Raw genomic sequence first — 23,593 nt, 5'->3', positions numbered from 1 at the left:
ATGAATGGTTGTTCTCATTTCAACAAAACTTTGCATAAATTGATATTACAAAAGAACAGAAGAATCTTTGTAACCCCCACCTCTTAACTCACTAGCCACTTGGGAAATCAACTGAAATCCCACCAGACTGCTAGAAAACTGCAGTGTTAGGTTTCATCTATTAAATCTGAGGAAGCTAGCACTCCGCAGTGTGACACCCAGGTCACGGGTGCAGCTCAGGTCTGCTGCATACTGTCCTTTATACGGCAGCAGCTCCTGTCTGTGTGCTAAAGAAGGTGCAGGAATCCCCTCGTCCTGTGTGGGGGGACATCATAGCATTGGGCCTGTAAATCAGAGATTAGCAGCGTAATGCTCGGCTCCGGTCACACACAACAGCCCAGCTCTCACTGCAACCAGAAAAAAACTTTATTAACTGGAGGCTTCCTGCACCATTCCCATGACCCTATCAAACCAAAAAGAGAAAACTGGAATAAATGGCAGATAAAAATAGAAGACCCAAGTGTCTGATTATTCGTTGGGCTGGCGGGGCTAAATGTGCACCTTGACTCCGCCATCACACGCACTGCTGCCTCTCTGTCCTTACGGGGCTCCAGGTCGTACTCCTGAAGGCTCATCATAAAGTGGTTCCCAGCCAGCAACTCCTGAGAGACGTCGTATCGCCTCCTCCACTTTGTTACAGCAGATCTGGCCACCGACTGTGATCCCTGGAGACGTCACTAATGGGCTTTCCGGATGAATTTTTGGAACCAGAGAAGAGAGGTGAAGGCAGAGAGTGAAAACCTGGAAATTAGAGAAAGCAATACATGACCTCGGGGTAGAAGAATGATGGTGGAAACAATCAGTAAGTAGGCACTATGGCATGCGGTGGTCATACAGCGAGGCTGAAGGGAGTGGGTCTGCGCAGCCACTGGTATAACGCACAGGGCACTGATGTTAGGCGAGTTGTGGGTTACGTCCTGGTATGTGCGGAGCGGGAACACACGGGCATGTAGTCATGTACGGGACGTACATACACATGTATACACATCCTGGCTGTGGTATACAGAACACGTCTATAGGCTTCGTCTCTGTGGCATTGAGTTTGGTGGTATACATCACACTATTAGGTGTTTCTTTTAGCGCGTACCTTGGGAGACTTTCTTGGTGGTCCCATGTGTTAAATCTAATGCAAAATGACGTGCCAGGAGACACACATGGCACACGCCCTGAAAGTCACGTCCATTAAGTGTCCAAAGGCGACATGATAAATATGGAGCCCATGCATAGGAAAATGTGCAGATATCCACCTACCAGGTCACACTGTACTGCAGGTGGTCATTTCTTAGTGTCAGACGGGTCTGTCCACCGATAGGACCCCCAGGAACGGTGCTGTCTGAGATTTAACAGAGAAGGTCTATTAACCACCATCTTGACATCCACCAGACTACAAACAGGGAGATGAAGCAAAGAAAGATGGGGACAGGCGCACTCAGTACCCAGACTCCCCCGTTTCAGAATGCTGAGAGCGGAGCACTGGCTACTAGGGGGAACTTCTGTGCTCTTGATTTATTGCATTCTGTAATATAAAGGGATGGCGTGCATTCACAATAACATTCACGAGTGGGGTCTGCATTATATAAAGAAGCTGCTCATCGGATGCAGTATAACAGGGCACTGCATCCTACGACAGAACCTCAGCGTAAAGGAGTGAGGGTACTGCCCATCTCATCAGGTCTTACCACAATCAGCCTCAATGTATATCGGCTGTGCCCCCGTCTGCTCTGCCATGGCTGCCAGGTCCCGATAATACCACACGTTGTTCTTAACATCATTTTCTGGAGCAAACTGCTGTCGAGTTTCCGAGAGTCTCACAATCCCCACCAGGTCCAGCTTCCCATCAATCTACAAAGAGAAAAGCTGATGAACTCCTCACACATCTGCAGGAGGATGGAGAACAATTGCAGCCAGAAGTCCAATCATCTCCTGATCGCCAGCACATGATCAGTCTCTAAAGAGGTCCTGGAGTCAGTGCTGATGTATGGCCGCAGGAGGTTTCCTAGTGCGAGCAGACCCTTATAGTAAGATGCATGAGCAGGTCATCTCCTGGACAGGGGGGGAAGCCCTACACTTACAGATCGCTGACATACAATATGATGGCAGACCCTATGGCTCCTGCACACTGTGAGCGACTGTGTGGTTCATCACTTGTCTGCGGAACACAATATATCATACCAGGCACAGCGAGCGCCCCGTCTCATTACTCGCACAGACAGCAGACCTTCCCTGTAATGTCGCCTGGCCATCCAGTGCTATGCTCACCTGACCCTCCAGTCTCGTCTGTGGATTTAGCTTCTTGTTAGGCACAAATCCCCTATTTACCAAGATGGTGATTCTGTGGGGAAATTATTACACATATTAGAGGTGGAGGAGCAAAAATAAAGATTATCAGCATGAAAATACCTGATCCATTCACCATGATGACATGATTTCAACCGGGGCGCCACCCCTTCCATGATGATGTCACTGTACCTGTGGCACCACCTGTGCCACGATAATAATGCTGCATCTACAGCGCCATCACTTCCACAATCAGGTCACTGTACCCATGGCATCACCTCTTCCATAAGGCCGCATCTTCAGCGCCACCAGTTCCACGATCATGTCATTGTACCCGTGGCACCACCTCTTCCATAAGGCTGCATCTACAGTGCCACCACTTCTACGATGTCATTGTACCCATGGCATCACCTCTTCCATAAGGCTGCATCTACAGCGCCACCACTTCCACGATCATGTCATTGTATCCATGGCATCCCCTATTCCATTACTCTGCATCTAAAGCGCCACCAGTTACATGATCATGTTATTGTACCCATGGCACCACCTCTTCCATGATAATAACGATGCACTTACGGCGCCACCGCTTCCACGATGTCATTGTACCTATGGTGCCACCTTTTTCACTATAGAAATGCTGCACCTACAGTGATACCCCTTAAATGACAACGATGCTGCACCTACTGCACCGCCCCTTCCATGACAACTTCTTTGTACTGTACATATGGCACTACCACTTTCCCAATGATGAACCTCCAGCTACAACGCCACCATCTCAATGACGACAACACCACCAGTGCATTTTGTTCTTTGAACGGGAGTGGAAATTGGAGACTTTTCCAGTGGTCACAGGTTAGACATGCCAATCATCAGATAAGATTCACTAGCAGCAATATAAATAAGTAAATCCCACAGGTTTCGTCCCTGTAAAGAACAGGGCTGTGGAGTCGAAGTCGGAGTCCATCTTGGTGGAGTCGGAGTCATGGAAATTGAGGATTCGGAGGTTTGGCTTTTCCGACTCCTCAGCCCTGGTAAAGAACACATCATATGATAACATTACATACCCAGAGTCCGTACAGATTAATGGGGTGATGACGTGAGCCCCGGTCTCCGGAGGTGCCATCCCACTGGAATCCTGAGACTGATTGCTTGGCCTCACCAGGGTGCGGGGTCTCAGGTAAAGCTCCTTCGAATGGTCAAAATGGCCTGTGACCTTAACGGGATGGTACTCCAATGTCTGCAGCTCTGCGAGACTGGACACAACAGGGAATCGTGTACAGCATGAACATGTAAGGTTTATGGACAGATGTCACATTGGCCACAACTTTCCCCAACTTTACATAGCTTCATGGTTACCTTCAAACCAGCATTCCTGACGAAATGATAACGCCCGCGGACACATCTTACACTACACCCTACACATTATACAAGGAGCAAGCAGCGCTTTCATCCCACAATAAATGATTTTTTTCTGGTTAGCCAATAAAGGTATCACTCCTAGAATACTTCTGTCATCATTGGGCAGGAAAATATTCACATCGATCCCACAATAAAGATATCCAAATCTGAATGCACCTTGCACCAAAAGCGCCACAATCTTACACTTTTCTGCCAATTGAGAGGTGCAAAACTAAAGTGCTCCTAAGGTATGCCACAGTCTTCCATCCAATAAATGGTTACAATCTTTACTTTTTTTCCTTTTTTAACACCCAATGACTGTTAGATAATGTTTTGGCTCCTGTTTGTAAGTCCAGTGGCCGTCCCACCATACACAGACTACCTCTGGCAGGACAAGTTCTGCCCCCCGAGACTTATCTGGCAGGGTGACATCCTCCCGACAAAGGTTGTCAGAAATAACAATTCAGAGAGAAGAAAAGCTCATCCCACTTGTCTAATAATCAAAATGACTAAAAAACACAGGGGGACCCCAATCCATGTGCGCCTATGGGAGTACCAGAATCAAGTATGGGGGATGCAGCGTGAGGGCATCAGAGACTCTTTCAATACACATTGAAACAAAGGGTGGTTATTAATGGAGCACACTCGGACTGGGTAGCGGTTAGCAGTGGGGTACCACAGGGGTCAGTATTGGGCCCTCTTCTTTTTAACATATTTATTAATGACCTTGTAGGGGGCATTCAGAGTAGAATTTCAATATTTGCAGATGACACTAAACTCTGCAGGGTAATCAATACAGAGGAGGACAATTTTATACTACAGGATGATTTATGTAAACTAGAAGCTTGGGCTGATAAATGGCAAATGAGCTTTAATGGGGATAAATGTAAGGTCATGCACTTGGGTAGAAGTAATAAGATGTATAATTATGTGCTTAATTCTAAAACTCTGGGCAAAACCGTCAATGAAAAAGACCTGGGTGTATGGGTGGATGACAAACTTAAATTCAGTGGCCAGTGTCAGGCAGCTGCTACAAAGGCAAATAAAATAATGGGATGCATTAAAAGAGGCATAGATGCTCATGAGGAGAATATAATTTTACCTCTATACAAGTCACTAGTTCGACCACACTTAGAATACTGTGCACAGTTCTGGTCTCCGGTGTATAAGAAAGACATAGCTGAACTGGAGCGGGTGCAGAGAAGAGCGACCAAGGTTATTAGAGGACTGGGGGGTCTGCAATACCAAGATAGGTTATTACACTTGGGGCTATTTAGTTTGGAAAAACGAAGACTAAGGGGTGATCTCATTTTAATGTATAAATATATGAGGGGACAGTACAAAGACCTTTCTGATGATCTTTTTAATCATAGACCTGAAACAGGGACAAGGGGGCATCCTCTGCGGTTGGAGGAAAAAAGGTTTAAGCATAATAACAGACATGGATTCTTTACTGTAAGAGCAGTGAGACTATGGAACTCTCTGCCATGTGATGTTGTAATGAGTGATTCGTTACTTAAATTTAAGAGGGGACTGGATACCTTTCTGGAAAAGTATAATGTTACAGGGTATATACACTAGATTCCTTGATAGGGCGTTGATCCAGGGAACTAGTCTGATTGCCGTATGTGGAGTCGGGAAGGAATTTTTTTCCCCAATGTGGAGCTTACTCTTTGCACATGGGGTTTTTTTGCCTTCCTCTGGATCAACATGTTAGGGCATGTTAGGTTAGGCTATGGGTTGAACTAGATGGACATATAGTCTTCCTTCAACCTTAATAACTATGTAACTATGTAACTATGTAACATGGCAGGACATTCGACAGTAACCCTAACAGGGTCCAGAGTGTGACTGCAGATTGTTTCATAGCTTCAGCTGTTTCTTGGTAAACTCCATGGATTCCCCATTACAAAGTGGCTGCTAATGGGAACTCACTCTGTGGGGAGCGATATGGGGCTGGACGTAACCTGTGCCTCCAGCTGCTGGATGAGGTTTAGTTTCCATTTCCGTCGCTGGATCTAAAAGAGAAGACAAAGAGCAGCAATGACGCAGAGAACATCAACTCCAACCACGCGATAGCTACAGTCAGCAAGGAGAACCAGCTTCTCTGTCACAGCCACCAGCAATGGAGTCATCAAAAGACAACCACGTGACTCCTACATCCACCAGGTAGAAGCCAAAATAGTTTCCCATCGTCCTCCGCTAAATGAGGATCCAAGTGACTGAGGGGTTAATTACTGGATGCAAAAGTTTTTTTCAGACCCCGAGGTGGGCGCACATATAAGCGAGCCAGGTCTACAACAGGATGACCACAACTGTAGAGTGCTAGTCACCGGCGTCTTTACTGGGGACATCTAAGCACAATCATTGGGTTAGGGTCAGCATGATGGCAATGACAAAGGCCGATACTATCTATCCCAGAGTTCTCTATGTGGTGAACAAAACCAGCAGCAACGGGAGGAGAACACACCACAGCCCCTAGCAATAAGCACCCCAGAACCAAGTGCTTGTGATAATCTAGACAAGATGCCAAAAGCGACTGAAGACTGCTCTACAGACACAGCAGGTACAGCCTCCTAATACCGATCATTGCACAGTGTATACAGTGGGGCAAAAAAGTATTTAGTCAGTCAGCAATAGTGCAAGTTCCACCACTTAAAAAGATGAGAGGCGTCTGTAATTTACATTATAGGTAGACCTCAACTATGGGAGGCAAACTGAGAAAAAAAAATCCAGAAAATCACATTGTCTGTTTTTTTTAGCAATTTATTTGCATATTATGGTGGAAAATAAGTATTTGGTCAGAAACAAACAATCAAGATTTATGGCTCTCACAGACCTGTAACTTCTTCTTTAAGAGTCTCCTCTTTCCTCCACTCATTACGTGTAGTAATGGCACCTGTTTAAACTTGTTATCAGTATAAAAAGACACCTGTGCACACCCTCAAACAGTCTGACTCCAAACTCCACTATGGTGAAGACCAAAGAGCTGTCAAAGGACACCAGAAACAAAATTGTAGCCCAGCACCAGGCTGGGAAGACTGAATATGCAATAGCCAACCAGCTTGGAGTGAAGAAATCAACAGTGGGAGCAATAATTAGAAAATGGAAGACATACAAGACCACTGATAATCTCCCTCGATCTGGGGCTCCACGCAAAATCCCACCCCGTGGGGTCAGAATGATCACAAGAACGGTGAGCAAAAATCCCAGAACCATGCGGGGGGACCTAGTGAATGAACTGCAGAGAGCTGGGACCAATGTAACAATGCCTACCATAAGTAACACACTACGCCACCATGGACTCAGATCCTGCAGTGCCAGACGTGTCCCACTGCTTAAGCCAGTACATGTCCGGGCCCGTCTGAAGTTTGCTAGAGAGCATTTGGATGATCCAGAGGAGTTTTGGGAGAATGTCCTATGGTCTGATGAAACCAAACTGGAACTGTTTGGTAGAAACACAACTTGTCGTGTTTGGAGGAAAAAGAATACTGAGTTGCATCCATCAAACACAATACCTACTGTAAAGCATGGTGGTGGAAACATCATGCTTTGGGGCTGTTTCTCTGCAAAGGGGCCAGGATGACTGATCCGGGTACATGAAAGAATGAATAGGGCCATGTATCGTGAGATTTTGAGTGCAAACCTCCTTCCATCAGCAAGGGCATTGAAGATGAAACGTGGCTGGGTCTTTCAACATGACAATGATCCAAAGCACACCGCCAGGGCAACGAAGGAGTGGCTTCGTAAGAAGCATTTCAAGGTCCTGGAGTGGCCTAGCCAGTCTCCAGATCTCAACCCTATAGAAAACCTATGGAGGGAGTTGAAAGTCCGTGTTGCCAAGCGAAAAGCCAAAAACATCACTGCTCTAGAGGAGATCTGCATGGAGGAATGGGCCAACATACCAACAACAGTGTGTGGCAACCTTGTGAAGACTTACAGAAAACGTTTGACCTCTGTCATTGCCAACAAAGGATATATTACAAAGTATTGAGATGAAATTTTGGTTCTGACCAAATACTTATTTTCCACCATAATATGCAAATAAATTGTTAAAAAAACAGACAATGTGATTTTCTGGACTTTTTTTTCTCAGTTTGTCTCCCATAGTTGAGGTCTACTTATGATGTAAATTACAGACGCCTCTCATCTTTTTAAGTGGTGGAACTTGCACTATTGCTGACTGACTAAATACTTTTTTGCCCCACTGTACATCACCCGAGAGACAGAAAGTACAGCCTCCTAATACCGATCATTGCACAGTGTATACATCATCAGAGCGGCAGCAGGTACAGCCTCCTAATACCGATCACTACACAGTGTATACATCACCCGAGAGACAGCAGGTACAGCCTCCTAATATCGATCATTGCACAGTGTATACATCATCAGAGCGGCAGCAGGTACAGTCTCCTAATACCGATCACTACACAGTGTATACATCACCCGAGAGACAGCAGGTACACCTCCTAATACCGATCACTACACAGTGTATACATCACCCGAGAGACAGAAGGTACAGCCTCCTAATATCGATCATTGCACAGTGTATACATCATCAGAGCGGCAGCAGGTACAGTCTCCTAATACCGATCACTACACAGTGTATACATCACCCGAGAGACAGCAGGTACAGCCTCCTAATACCGATCACTACACAGTGTATACATCACACGAGAGACAGAAGGTACAGCCTCCTAATATCGATCATTGCACAGTGTATACATCATCAGAGCGGCAGCAGGTACAGCCTCCTAATACCGATCACTACACAGTGTATACATCACCCGATAGACAGCAGGTACAGCCTCCTAATACCGATCACTACACAGTGTATACATCACCCGAGAGACAGAAGGTACAGCCTCCTAATATCGATCATTGCACAGTGTATACATCATCAGAGCGGCAGCGGGTACAGCCTCCTAATACCGATCACTACACAGTGTATACATCACCCGAGAGACAGCAGGTACAGCCTCCTAATACCGATCACTACACAGTGTATACATCACCCGAGAGACAGCAGGTACAGCCTCCTAATACCGATCACTACACAGTGTATACATCACCCGAGAGACAGCAGGTACAGCCTCCTAATACCGATCACTACACAGTGTATACATCAAACGAGAGACAGCAGGTACAGCCTCCTAATACCGATCACTACACAGTGTAAACATCACCTGAGAGGCAGCAGGTACAGCCTCCTAATACCGATCATTGCACAGTGTATACATCAACAGAGTGGCAGCGGGTACAGCCTCATTATACCAATTACTGCACAGTGTATACATCACCCGAGAGACAGCAGGTACAGCCTCCTAATACTAATCATTGCACAGTGTATACATTACCCGAGAGACAGCAGGTACAGCCTTCTAATACTGATCATTGCACGGTGTATACATCACCTGAGAGACAGCAGGTACAGCCTCCTAATACCGATCATTGCACAGTGTATACATCAACAGAGTGGCAGCGGGTACAGCCTCATTATACCAATTACTGCACAGTGTATACATCATCAGAGCGGCAGCAGGCATAGCCTCATTATACCCATCACTGCATAATGTATACATCAGAGCAGCAGCAGGTACAACCTCATTATACCGATGACTGCACAGTGTAAACAACATCCGGGTTGCAGGGAGAACAGCCTTCTACTAATCACTGCACAGTGTATATATCATCAGAGAGGCAGCAGGCACAGCCTCCCACTACTGATCACTGCACAGTGCATACATCATAGTGTCAGCAGGTAAAGCCTCAATATACAAATCTGTCTTGAAAAGATGCATGTCGCACCCAGGTGTTAATATGTACTTTCCTGGGACAAGTAGACTTCTGTCTCCAAATCTCACCAGGGGGTGGTGCTGAGATCCAAGAAAAAAGGTAACATTTGGCACCTCCTAGCTCTTGGAAGAGAGATGTTAATTACGGCCTGATAGTATCTCTGGGAGAGCTGTTACACAAAGGATCTCAAGAGAAAATAATATATTCATTGGGGGGCGCGGTCGTGGTCCAATCAAAAACCAAGCAATTATGATATTAACCTGAGGGGGCGGTCTAGAAACCTGACCTCCAGACCAAAGTTATAAATTGGACCTGTATTCAGAGAATCATGTTCACATGTGAGGGCAGCCGACGCTGATGTGTTCCACCAACTCCATTCACCCCTCTCAGGGAGCAGAAAGCAAACCACCAGTTAGATGATTTCTGTAAGTTTTCTCCTGTTATTTTATACTGTTTTGCATAAGTTGTATGTCTTTTTATTATCATATTTTTATACCTTTTTCTTACTGTAAGCATTGAACTTTTTGTATTAAAGTATAAAACTTTAACAAGTTGAACCTTTAATGTTCTAAAAGAATCCATAGCCTAAGGTGTGTGAGCCTTATGAGTGGTAGACATTATTAGCATTAATATTTCCAGGACTCATCGGGTGTGTGGCCTGGGTCGGTGTGTGATTCATGCTCCCATTACAGCATAGGACAGAGGTTGAATACTGGACTGAGAGTGGGGAGATAGATTAACCCTTGCAGGCACAACCAAGTCACGTGCTGAGAGCGGGCATGTGACAAATTACACTACACAGTGCAAACATCACCCGAAAAGCAGCAGGCACAGCCTCAATATACCCGATCACTGCACAGTGTATACATACATAAAATGAGAATAATGGGGATAGGGGAAAATATGTGTACGTGGGTTAAGAGCTGGCTCAGGGATAGGAAACAAAGGGTGGTTATTAATGGAGCACACTCGGACTGGGTCGCGGTTAGCAGTGGGGTACCACAGGGGTCAGTATTGGGCCCTCTTCTTTTTAACATATTTATTAATGACCTTGTAGGGAGCATTCAGAGCAGAATTTCAATATTTGCAGATGACACTAAACTCTGCAGGGTAATCAATACAGAGGAGGACAATTTTATATTACAGGATGATTTATGTAAACTAGAAGCTTGGGCTGATAAATGGCAAATGAGCTTTAATGGGGATAAATGTAAGGTCATGCACTTGGGTAGAAGTAATAAAATGTATAACTATGCGCTTAATTCTAAATCTCTGGGCAAAACCATCAATGCAAAAGACCTGGGAGTATGGGTGGATGACAAACTCGTGTTCAGTGGCCAGTGTCAGGCAGCTGCTACAAAGGCAAATAAAATAATGGGATGCATTAAAAGAGGCATAGATGCTCATGAGGAGAACATAATTTTACCTCTATACAAGTCACTAGTTCGACCACACTTAGAATACTGTGCACAGTTCTGGCCTCTGGTGTATAAGAAAGACATAGCTGAACTAGAGCGGGTGCAGAGAAGAGCGACCAAGGTTATTAGAGGACTGGGGGGTCTGCAATACCAAGATAGGTTATTACACTTGGGGCTATTTAGTTTGGAAAAACGAAGACTAAGGCGTGATCTTATTTTAATGTATAAATATATGAGGGGACAGTACAAAGACCTTTCTGAGGATCTTTTTAATCATAGACCTAAGACAGGAACAAGGGGGCATCCTCTACGTCTGGAGGAAAGAAGGTTTAGGTATAATAACAGACGCGGATTCTTTACTGTAAGAGCAGTGAGACTATGGAACTCTCTGCCGTATGATGTTGTAATGAATGTTACCTGCCAAGTTCCAAGCCCAAAGGAGGCGACAGGGATGAGTAAGAGCATCCATTTCACCAGTGGATCTTTACTAGACTCCGTGGAAGACGAGAATGGTCTATGTGAGCCGCTACTGGGACCTGTTGTAGATACATAGGATATTAGTGCAAAACATGGGGTAGAGCACACATCCCAGTGCCTCGCAGACTGTTAGCTCTCGGGACAACATCAGTGATTGCGCCACACTATATCTACTAGTTAAGAGTTCAGAAATGATAAAAAGCCTAGAAATAAAGGATGAGTACACAGGAAATTATATCGATATGAAAGAAAAGCTCAAACTCTGCAGAGAACACAGGGTAAATTAATAACTGTTAATGACTGAGGGGAGGGATTAGCACATGAACAGAGTTTAGGCTATGATCATATAGCCCTGAAAAATGAGATTCCAATAGTATGTTATGTTTTAGTTGCTTGTAGTCCGTACAATTGTGGAAGGGACCACTCCCCTATGGGCTGTGCATCTTGTCTATATAGCTTTCCACGGGCAGGTGTAAAACAGTCAGGTCTGGGTCCTGCTCTGCCCCCACGTATTTGAGGCCTGGGGGAACATAACGTGGTGACATACTGGAGTTAGGAGCAGACCTGATTGTAACCTAGTTGTGGCGAGATGGCTTTTACGCTTTTTTGATCAAAACTGTGTAAATCAAGTCCCCTAAGTTATGGACACGGACTATTAAAGAAGATGTCCACTACTTAGACAACTCCTTTGAAAACCCCATTCTTGGCCTGGTAAAATAATAAAGCTTATACTGACCTCCCATGCCGGCATCGTCCCAGTGGTGTGGGCACTCGCTCTCCCCGGGGCTCCTGTGCGGTTGATGTGACACGTGGTGCCCGGTGCCCAATCAGTGCTGGTATCACCATCTCTGCCTCCTGTTGAATTGAGCATCAAGAAGAATCCATGATCAGCTGCAGCCAGGACTTCCACTTCATGTTCAATTTGTACAAAGACGGGGACATTGACGACAGAACCGACTGCTCATGTGTCACAACAACCGCACGAGAGCCCCGAGACTGCTAATGCTGACACCGCCGGAACGGCACAGGCATGGTAGGCGAGCACAGGCGTTTTTATTTATTGAGCCAAACATTTAGATCAAGAAGGGGTTGTCCTAGTAGTGGACAACCCAATTATCACTATATGTCCTGCAGGGTAACTTCTCTTTGTTCTTATGCTAGGCTTTGTATGTTTATATAGCCATTCGGGGGCATGTACTAAGTACTGACTGTGCCATTGACTGTACTGACGCAGACGGACTCACAGAGTGCCCTGTTAGACAGTATTCACAGCAGTTAACACTTATGTAAGGGGATCAAAAAGGTAGTCAACTGCATCTTGATGCACACCTCAAATAGGTGTATATGGCATCATTACAGTCAATGGCCCTGGGGCTGCGCTCCAACACAGCCACTAATGCAAGGGTAAAACACAGCATGAACATGGTCTTCGTGGGAATCTGTCAGCAGGATTTTACCTCCCACATTGTTTCTATGCACATGAGCTGAGTGCTGTCAGCATGCGGAGGAAGACCCCATGCTTTTGCTCTCTATGCTGCATGATTTCAAGCAAGGAGGCTGTCCATCAGCAGATGGCGGGGAGGGACGGGAATATAGCCGGGGAGAGCAGAAGCTTGGGACGTGCTGAAAGCACATCAGCCTCGTACACATTGATTTAAATGGCCACTTCTCATTAAGGGAAGAAGGGACTAGCTAGCTAAAGGTACTGGTACACTCGCCTACATGTGCATATGGACAGTCTGGGGGTGACCTCCTGCGGACAGACCCCCTCTAACATGCTCCTATGGCAGCCAGCTATCTTACAGCCACACAGAGAGCAGGAGGGCAGCACAGCTCTGGGGGGAGACAGGAGGTTTCCTTATAAATTTACCTACATTCTTGTAAGGAAAGTGTCAGCTTGGTTTTCTGTTTAACTTAAGGAGATAAATGTACGTCTTTTCCGATTGCAAATTGCTGAACTCTATTTCATGTCGACAGCGCTGCAGCCAATCAAGCGAGTTCTGCGGCTCGTGCTGCCTACTCATGAAGAGCCGCTGAGCTCATGGATTGGCTGCAGCGCTGCCGATGTGACATCAGAGCTGCAAACAATAGAGACCAAGGCAGCAGCAGAGAGCGAGCACTGGACTTGTGGAGAGTGAGCAATACTTAGCCTGGTCTTTTACCACTTATAGCACACAGTCTGCAGAAAGGAAAAAACTCCTTTATAAAAAAAAAACAACAAAATACAGTATAACTCGGGAAACATTGGAAAATTGTATTGATCTGTACTATAAACCTATATCCTTACTTACCTGGCATGGTGAGCGCCAAAGGAAAAAGAAAAAATATAGAATAAAAAGTGATTGAAAAGTCACGTGACGAAAAATGAGACTGGTCTATTGAAAACTGAAAAAAGCTACCGGATTTATTCATGGGCCGCGGTTTTTTCCGCAGCCAAGACCCTCTCTCTCGGCAGTAATAATACAAGGTTTGCTGTGTCTTTTGTTGTGGGTTATGGGTGTGATTTATCTGCAGTACATTTTTAATATAATTACAGTGGGTTAATCACTAAAATGAAGCAAAAAACTGCAAAAACACATGAACGCCCACCTGCTGTGTGTTCTGCACTTTCTTACTGCTTTCTATGGGTGAAAAACACTGAAATTTCAAACTGTTTAAATCTGCATGGAAAAAATAAGCAGCGTGTGCTGCACGGGATGTCAGAAATCTCATTGCACTTTTTGGAACAGTAAAAGACTGCGTCTTTTTTCGGGACAAAAATGCAATGTGTGAACAAGCTCTAAGGCAGAGTCTATATTTCCATCTAAATTCATCAGTGACCCTTACACATCTGGCGGCTCCATGGCTGGGATCTGGGCCACAGACAAGACAGCGTCAGCTGAGACTGGAGCAGGCGATACTGCAAAGAAAGGAGAAGAGACATCGTCACTGGGGTCCAAGCAGTATCCGGCAGGAAGCGCTCACCATCCCACCAAACAATTAAAGGGTGGCCCCACTATTCTATACTGATGACCTATAAATGGTCCAATAGGTCACATGTGCAGTACTCTCGTCCGCTGCCACAATACAGATGATGAAGCTGTAGGCGGCTCAGCAACTGCTAACATGTGGCCTCCGCCGAGAGCAGATGATGGATGGTTGTACTGGGACCGGGTGTCAGACCCCCAGAGATCTCATACTGATGACCTGTCCATAGGCCAAGTCCTGAATACTAATGAGAAGCTGTCACTTTTTGGAGTTATTAATATGGGCATACAGGTTGTATACAGCGGACACTAGTCACACCTGTGCCGCCTGGATGTGGCTTTCTTCACTACAAATCATCTTTTATAGCTTTGCTCTTCCAGGTCCTGGGGTGTTCACTGCTTGGAGAATAAGAGCCTTCCCCTCACTTCAGAGTCCCCTTGACGCCACGTGCACAGCTGTAAATCCTGCGCGTACTCCCTGACGTTGCTCCTCTTCTTCGGTCTTCAGTTTTGATGGGCACAAGTGTCGGAGAGTCACTAACTTCCGCTCCCAGTGATCTCCGGCGCAGTGTAGGTGCATTACACACAGTGCAGAGGAGCGGCGGCAGGCAGAGGGCTCTTATATTACAGACAATTTAGGTGGGGGACATCAGGCCATGGAGGGAGATGTATGGAGAGGACGGGCTATATACTGGGGATTATGTGGGGGACATCAGGTTATGGAGGGAGATGTATGGAGAGGACGGGCTACAGTCATGGCCAAAAGTATTGACACCCCTGCAATTCTGTCAGATAATACTCAGTTTCTTCCTGAAAATGATTGCAATCACAAATTCTTTGGTATTATCTTCATTTAATTTGTCTTAAATGAAAAAACACAAAAGAGAATGAAGCAAAAAGCAAAACATTGATCATTTCACACAAAACTCCAAAAATGGGCCAGACAAAAGTATTGGCACCCTCAGCCTAATAGTTAGTTGCACAACCTTTAGCCAAAATAACTGCGACCAACCGCTTCCGGTAACCATCAATGAGTTTCTTACAATGCTCTGCTGGAATTTTAGACCATTCTTCTTTGGCAAACTGCTCCAGGTCCCTGATATTTGAAGGGTGCCTTCTCCAAACTGCCATTTTAGATCTCTCCACAGGTGATCTATGGGATTCAGGTCTGGACTTATTGCTGGCCACCTTAGAAGTCTCCAGTGCTTTCTCTCAAACCATTTTCTAGTGCTTTTTGAAGTGTGTTTTGGGTCATTGTCCTGCTGGAAGACCCATGACCTCTGAGGGAGACCCAGCTTTCTCACACTGGGCCCTACATTAAGCTGCAAAATTTGTTGGTAGTCTTCAGACTTCATAATGCCATGCACACGGTCAAGCAGTCCAGTGCCAGAGGCAGCAAAGCAACCCCAAAACATCAGGGAACCTCCGCCATGTTTGACTGTAGGGACCGTGTTCTTTTCTTTGAATGCCTCTTTTTTTCTCCTCTAAACTCTATGTTGATGCCTTTGCCCAAAAAGCTCTACTTTTGTCTCATCTGACCAGAGAACATTCTTCCAACACGTTTTAGGCTTTTTCAGGTAAGTTTTGGCAAACTCCAGCCTCCCTTTTTTATGTCGTGGGGTCTTCCTGGGTCTCCTACCATACAGTCCCTTTTCATTCAGACGCTGACGGATAGTACGGGTTGACACTGTTGTACCCTCGGACTGCAGGGCAGCTTGAACTTGTTTGGATGTTAGTCGAGGTTCTTTATCCAACATCCGCACAATCTTGCGTTGAAATCTCTTGTCAATTTTTCTTTTCCGTCCACATCTATGGTGGTTAGCCACAGTGCCATGGGCTTTACACTTCTTGATGACACTGCGCACGGTAGACACAGGAACATTCAGGTCTTTGGAGATGGACTTGTAGCCTTGAGATTGCTCATGCTTTCTCACAATTTGGTTTCTCAAGTCCTCAGACAGTTCTCTGGTCTTCTTTCTTTTCTCCATGCTCAATGTTGTACACACAAGGACACAGGACAGAGGTTGAGTCAACTTTAACCCCTTAGTGACAGAGCCAATTTGGTACTTAATGTCCGAGCCAATTTTTATAATTCTGACCACTGTCACTTTATGAGGTTATAACTCGAACGCTTTAACGGATCCCGCTGATTCTGAGATTGTTTTTTCTTGACATATTGTACTTCATGTTAGTGGTAACATTTCTTCGATATTACTTGCGATTATTTATGAAAAAAACAGAAATATGGCGAAAATTTTTAAAATTTTGCAATTTTCAAACTTTGTATTTTTATGCCCTTAAAATCAGAGAGATATGTCACGAAAAATAGTTAATAAATAACATTTCCCACATGTCTACTTTACATCAGCAAAATTTTGGAAACAAATTTTTTTTTTGTTAAGGAGTTATAAGGGTTAAAAGTTGACCAGCAATTTCTCATTTTTACAACACCATTTTTTTTTAGGGACCACATCACATTTGAAGTCATTTTGAGGGGTCTATATGATAGAAAATAATGAAGTGTGACACCATTCTAAAAACTACACCCCTCAAGGTTCTCAAAACCACATTCAAGAAGTTTATTAACCCTTTACGTGCTTCACAGGAACTGAAACAATGTGGAAGGAAAAAATGAACATTTAACTTTTTTTTGCAAACATCTTAATTCAGAACCATTTTTTTTATTTTCACATGTGTAAAAACAGAAATGTAACCATAAATTTTGTTATGCAATTTCTCCAGAATACGCCAATACCCCATATGTGGGGGTAAACCACTGTTTGGGCGCACCGCAGAGCTTGGAAGTGAAGGAGCGCCGTTTGACTTTTTCAATGCAGAATTGGCTGGAATTGAGATCGGACGCCATGTCACGTTTAGAGAGCCCCTGATGTGCCTATACAGTGGAAACTCCCCACAAGTGACACCATTTTGGAAACTAGACCCCTTAAGGAACTTATCTAGATGTGTGGTGAGCACTTTGAACTCCCAAGTGCCTCACGGAAGTTTATAACGTAGAGCCGTGAAAATAAAAAATCGCTTTTGTTTACACAAAAAATGATCTTTTCGCCCACAAATTCTTATTTTCACAAGGGTAACAGGAGAAATTAGACCACAAAAGTTGTTGTGCAATTTCTCCTGAATACGTCGATACCCCATATGTGAGGGTAAACCACTGTTTGGGCCCACCGCAGAGCTTGGAAGGGAAGGAGCGCCGTTTTACTTTTTCAATGTAGAATTGTCTGGAATTGAGATCGGACGCCATGTTGCGTTTGCAGAGCCCCTGGTGTGCCTAAACAGTGGAAACCCCCCACAAGTGACACCATTTTGGAAACTAGACCCCTTAAGGAACTTATCTAGATGTGTGGTGAGCACTTTGAACCCCCATGTGCTTCACAGAAGTTTATAACGTAGAGCCGTGAAAATAAAAAATTGCATTTTTTCTACAAAAATAATCTTTTTGCCCCCAAATTTTTATTTTTACAAGGGTAACAGGAGAAATTGGACTGCAATAGTTGTTGTTCAATTTATCCTGAGTACGCTGATGCCCCATATGTGGGGGTAAACCACTGTTTGGGCGCACGGCAGAGCTCGGAAGGGAAGGAGTGCCGTTTTGGAATGCAGACTTAGATAGAATGGCCTGTTGGCGTTATGTTGCGTTTGCAGAGCCCATGATGTACCTAAACAGTAGTAACCCCCCACAAGTGACCCCGTTTTGGAAACTAGACCCCCCAAGGAACTTATATAGATGTGTGGTGAGAACTTTGAATGCCCAAGTGCTTCACAGAAGTTTATACTGCAGAGTCATAAAAATAAAAAAAATATTTTTTTTTTCCACAAAAAAGATTTTGTAGCCCCCAAGTTTTTATTTTCACAAGGGTAACAAGAGAAATTGGACCCCAGAGGTTGTTGTCCAATTTATCCTGAGTACGCTGATGCCCCATATGTGGGGGTAACCCACTGTTTGGGCGCACGGCAGAGCTCAGAAGGGAGGGAGCACCATTTGACTTTTTGAGCGCAAAATTGGCTGTCGTGTTTGGAGACCCCCTGATGTACCTGTGGGGAAACCCCCCAATTCTAGCTTCAACCCTAACCCCAACACACCCCTAACCCTAATCCCAACCCGATCCATAATCCTAATCACTAACCCTAACCATAATCACAACCCTTACCCCAAAACAACCCTAATGTCAACCCTAACCATAACCCTAATCAAAACCCTAAATCCAACACACCCCTAATCCTAATCTCAACCCTAACCTCAAACCTAACCCTAATGCCAATACACCCCTAATCACAACCCTAACCTTAACCCTAATCCCAAACCTAACCCTAATCCCAAGCGTAACCCTAATGCCAACCCTAACCCTAATACCAACCCTAATCCAAACCCTAACCCTAATCCCAACTCTAACCCCAACTTTAGCCCCAACCCTAGCCCTAAGGCTACATTCACACTTGCGTCGTTTGGCATCCGTCGCAATCCGTCGTTTTGGACAAGAAACGGATCCTGCAAATGTGCCCGCAGGACGCGTTTTTTGCCCATAGACTTGTATTGCCGACGGATCGTGACGGATGGCCACACGTCGCGTCCGTCGTGCACTGGATCAGTGTTTTGGCGGACCGTCAGCACAAAAAAACGTTCAATGTAACGTTTTTTTGTACGTCGCATCCGCCATTTCTGACCGCGCATTCGTGGCCGTAACTCCGCCCCCTCCTCCCCAGGACATAGATTGGGCAGCGGATGCGTTGAAAAACTACATCCGCTGCCCACGTTGTGCACAATTTTCACAACGTGCGTCGGTATGTCGGGCCGATGCATTGCGACGGCCCCGTACCGACGTAAGTGTGAAAGAAGCTTAATCCTAAATTTAGCGCCAACCCTAACCCTAAATTTAGCCCCAACCCTAACCCCAAATTTAGCCCTAACCCTAATCCTAGGCCTAACCCTAGCCCTAACCCTAGCCCTAATTTTAGCCCCAACTGCTCTTCTCCTGCCGGCCGGCAGATGGAGACAGATGGCGGGCGCACTGCGCATGCGCCCGCCATTTTCTTTTCCCCGGCGGCCAGGAGGAGCAGCAGGAGGACCCAGGGACACCGGTGAGTATGATAGGGTCCCTGAATCCCCCTATTTCTCTGTCCTCTGATGTGCGATCACATCAGAGGACAGAGAATTACACTTTGCTTTTTTTTTTGCGGTCACCGGTAAACAGTTAATTACCGGCAATCGCAAAACAGGGGTCGGTAAAACCGACCCCGATCATGCTCTTTGGGGTCTCGGCTACCCCCGATAGCCGAGACCCCAAAGATTCTCTACAAAACCCCCCGAATCATGTTCTCTGGGGTCTCGGCTACCCCCGGCAGCCAAGACCCCAGAGAAAATCCGACTCTGGGGGGCGCTATTTACTTTTTCCACAGCGCCGTTAATTAACGGCGCTGTGGTTTAAGTACCCTTAGCGGCCGCCGTTAAAAGGCGTATCGGCGGTCGCTAAGGGGTTAATCCATGTCAGCTGGCTTCAAGTTAAATAAATAGGGCAGCACACTGCAGCGCCAAAACATGCAAACTTGAAAAAACGAAATTTGAACTGCATTACTGCACTAGAAATATGAAAAATGAGAGCTTTTAGCGCACAAAAATGGCCAATTTTATGTGTACCTCGTAGCCACGTTAAGGCATCTCTCTTATACGAGGTCCTACGTTTGACCTACCTCACTGAGAATAAACGTCTCGTATAAGAGAGATGCCTTAACGTGGCTTCGAGGTACACATAAAATTGGCCATTTTTGTGCGCTAAAAGCTCTCATTTTTCATATTTCTAGTGCAGTAATGCAGTTCAAATTTCGTTTTTTCAAGTTTGCATGTTTTGGCGCTGCAGTGTGCTGCCCTATTTATTTAACTATATACGAGTTGGCGACTCTGGGTTCAGCACCTGTTCACACTCAGTCTATGTTTGGATGTGCAGGTCAGGTTTTTGAAATGTAAGCTGGCTGCAAGTGTGATTTAGTTATTGTCAACACCTGTTAGGTGCCACAGGTAAGTTACAGGTGCTGTAAATTACACAAATTCGAGAAGCATCACATGATTTTTCGAATGGTGCTAATACTTTTGTCCACCCCCTTTTTTATGTTTGGTGTGGAATTATATCCAATTTGGCTTTAGGACAATTCTTTTTGTGTTTTTTCATTTAAGACAAATTAAATGAAGATAATAATACCAAATAATTTGTGTTTGCAATCAGGAAGAAACTGAGTATTATCTGACAGAATTGCAGGGGTGTTAATACTTTTGGCCATGACTGTATATACTGGGGATTATGTGGGGGGTATCAGGCTATGGGCAGAGATGTATGGAGAGGACGGGCTATATACTGGGGATTATGTGGGGGGTGTCGGGCTATGGACAGAGATGTATGGAGAGGACGGGCTATATACTGGGGATTATGTGGGGGTATCAGGCTATGGGTGGAGATGTATGGAGAGGACGGGCTATATATTGGGGATTATGTGGGGGGTATCAGGCTATGAGGGGAGATGTATGGAGAGGACTGTCTATATACTGGGGATTATGTGGCGGGTGTCGGGCTATGGACAGATGTATGGAGAGGACGGGCTATATACTGATGATTATGTGGGGGGTATCAGGCTAAGGAGGGAGATGTATGGAGAGGACGGGCTATATACTGGGGATTATGTGGGGGGTATCAGGCTATGGGGGGAGATATATGGAGAGGACGGGCTATATACTGGGGATTATGTGGGGGGTATCAGGCTATGGGAGGAGATGTATGGAGAGGACGGGCTATATACTGGGGATTATGTGGGGGTATCAGGCTATGGGGGGAGATGCATGGAGAGGACGGGCTATATACTGGGGATTATGTGGGGGGTATCAGGCTATGGGTGGAGATGTGTGGAGAGGACGGGCTATATACTGGGGATTATGTGGGGGGTATCAGGCTATGAGAAGAGATGTATGGAGAGGACGGGCTATATACTGGGGATTATGTGGGGGTATCAGGCTATGGGAGGAGATGTATGGAGAGGACGGGCTATATACTGGGGATTATGTGGGGGGTATCAGGCTATGGGGGGAGATGTACGGAGAGGACGGGCTATATACTGGGGATTATGTGGGGGGGTATCAGGCTATGGGGGGGGAGATGTATGGAGAGGACGGGCTATATACTGGGGATTATGTGGGGGGTATCAGGCTATGGGGGGGAGATGTATGGAGAGGACGGGCTATATACTGGGGATTATGTGGGGGGTATCAGGCTATGGGGGGGAGATGTATGGAGAGGACGGGCTATATACTGGGGATTATGTGGGGGGTATCAGGCTATGGGGGGGAGATGTATGGAGAGGACGGGCTATATACTGGGGATTATGTGGGGGGTATCAGGCTATGGGGGGGAGATGTATGGAGAGGACAAGCTATATACTGGGGATTATGTGGGGGGTATCAGGCTATGGGGGGGAGATGTATGGAGAGGACGGGCTATATACTGGGGATTATGTGGGGGGTATCAGGCTATGGGGGGGAGATGTATGGAGAGGACAAGCTATATACTGGGGATTATGTGGGGGGTATCAGGCTATGGGGGGGAGATGTATGGAGAGGACGGGCTATATACTGGGGATTATGTGGGGGGTATCAGGCTATGGGGGGGAGATGTATGGAGAGGACGGGCTATATACTGGGGATTATGTGGGGGTATCAGGCTATGGGGGGGAGATGTATGGAGAGGACAAGCTATATACTGGGGATTATGTGGGGGGTATCAGGCTATGGGGGAGATGTATGGAGAGGACGGGCTATATACTGGGGATTATGTGGGGGGTATCAGGCTATGGGGGGGGAGATGTATGGAGAGGACGGGCTATATACTGGGGATTATGTGGGGGGTATCAGGCTATGGGGGGAGATGTATGGAGAGGACGGGCTATATACTGGGGATTATGTGGGGGGTATCAGGCTATGGGGGGAGATGTATGGAGGGGACGGGCTATATACTGGGGATTATGTGGGGCGTATCAGGCTAATGGCAGCTTTCTTTCAGCATTCCTAGTATTTGGTGGACAGTTATCTATTGTGCAGACTAGGTCACACTTCATTTTTTTACAGAATGATAAAAATGCTCCTAGTAATTTCGTAAATGTAACGTTAAGACCTCGCTATTCATAAATGAAATCATTATTATACCTAATCACGATAAATGGAGTTGATTTTACACCAAAATGACATTGTACACTGTACAAGAGCCGATCTTCAGGGTGATCTCGGGGCCGTGTAGTGACGGGCACTGCTGTGTGCGACCTGTGGTACAGAGGCCAGCGGAGCGCCCCCATAAGGCCTGCAGCACCTATCACACATCACCACAATCTCTATACAGTCCATCATCACAGTCTGCCAACATGCTGCGATTAGTGGTGGTGGTGGTGGGGGGTGGGGGTAGTTGTCAGAATCCCCCTTATTTTAGAATTAGGCAGCAACAATCTAAAAAAAATCTATTAAAGGGGTCGAACCAAGTTTTGAAGATATCTTGTATGCTGTGAACACAATGTGAACCTAGCCTTATCAGCGAGATAGTGGGCAACTAGCCGATTGCTGGGGGTCCGACTGCTGGCAACCGAACCGATCCTGAGAACCTGCCCCCATGTCAATGGACAGACGGAACAAGAGAAGCCTGAGATAGATCAGACTATATATATGGCCGGGGTCTTACAGGCAGACATTCATCAGTGTCAGAAGCAAAGTCAGTACTGACACGCCTTTGGGCCGGATGGCTTCACCCACAGACACTGAGGGAGCTGAGAGCAGTCAGGTCAGACAGCAGAACAGGAAAGGGTTCTTTCCAGTTAGAGCAGTCAGTGTGTGCACTGCCCGAGCACAGGAGGCAGGAATGGCCGCCACTACAGGAGCAATCAGGGGGCTGCTCACAACTAAGGGCATTGTGGCTAATGAACTAACCAGTGACAGAAGATGGGCACAGGCCGGGACCGGAGACTTCCCACGTTACGGAGCAGCGGTGTCCGGTCCCCCGGTGTCACATGTCCCGCTATTGCCGGTCCTCACCTGCCGTCTAGCTCTCAATAACACCTGCACTGCAGACATGGCGGCTCCGGCTTCCTGTATCACGTGAGGCTGCAGAGCTTCCGAGAGACGTCACGTGTGCTGTGGAAACCATAGCAACCAGTGTGAGGAGGACGGAGGGCGCCGAGAGT

General features: G+C 46.1%; 1 protein-coding gene across 3 annotated transcripts; it reads right to left on the bottom strand.

The window, feature by feature from the left end:
* Positions 1–383: 383 nt before the first annotated feature.
* On the bottom strand, positions 384–23,527 carry SURF1 (SURF1 cytochrome c oxidase assembly factor). 3 transcript variants are annotated; one of them, XM_069747357.1, is made up of 9 exons: positions 23,445–23,527; positions 14,232–14,304; positions 11,346–11,464; positions 5,650–5,732; positions 3,381–3,569; positions 2,299–2,371; positions 1,719–1,881; positions 1,291–1,372; positions 384–780 (listed from the first exon to the last, which is right to left on the bottom strand). In XM_069747357.1, exons 1-9 carry the CDS (start codon positions 23,481–23,483, stop codon positions 717–719), a joined length of 885 nt encoding a protein of 294 aa, XP_069603458.1. In that variant the 5' UTR covers positions 23,484–23,527; the 3' UTR covers positions 384–716. The 3 variants fall into 3 exon arrangements, with proteins under 3 accessions (XP_069603458.1, XP_069603460.1, XP_069603459.1); XM_069747359.1 differs by having other exon boundaries at positions 23,340–23,483; XM_069747358.1 differs by lacking the exons at positions 14,232–14,304; positions 23,445–23,527 and adding an exon at positions 12,142–12,258.
* Between the last annotated feature and the right edge of the window lie 66 nt (positions 23,528–23,593).

Source organism: Ranitomeya imitator, chromosome 2 (assembly GCF_032444005.1).
Source record: "Ranitomeya imitator isolate aRanImi1 chromosome 2, aRanImi1.pri, whole genome shotgun sequence".
Taxonomy (NCBI): Eukaryota; Metazoa; Chordata; class Amphibia; order Anura; family Dendrobatidae; genus Ranitomeya; species Ranitomeya imitator.
The sequence above is the reverse complement of the archived record's forward strand: the minus strand, read 5'-3'. Positions and strand labels throughout refer to the sequence as shown.

What these genes read in the sequence shown, in the direction of transcription:
- SURF1 (XM_069747357.1), bottom strand. Translation starts at nt 23,483, where the DNA reads ATGTCTGCAGTGCAGGTGTTATTGAGAGCTAGACGGCAG. An exon ending in TATTGAGAGCTAGACGGCAG is followed by an intron (nt 14,305 to 23,444) that starts GTGAGGACCGGC and finishes CTTTCTTTGCAG; the next exon opens with TATCGCCTGCTCCAGTCTCA. An exon ending in GCCATGGAGCCGCCAGATGT is followed by an intron (nt 11,465 to 14,231) that starts GTAAGGGTCACT and finishes TATCTACAACAG; the next exon opens with GTCCCAGTAGCGGCTCACAT.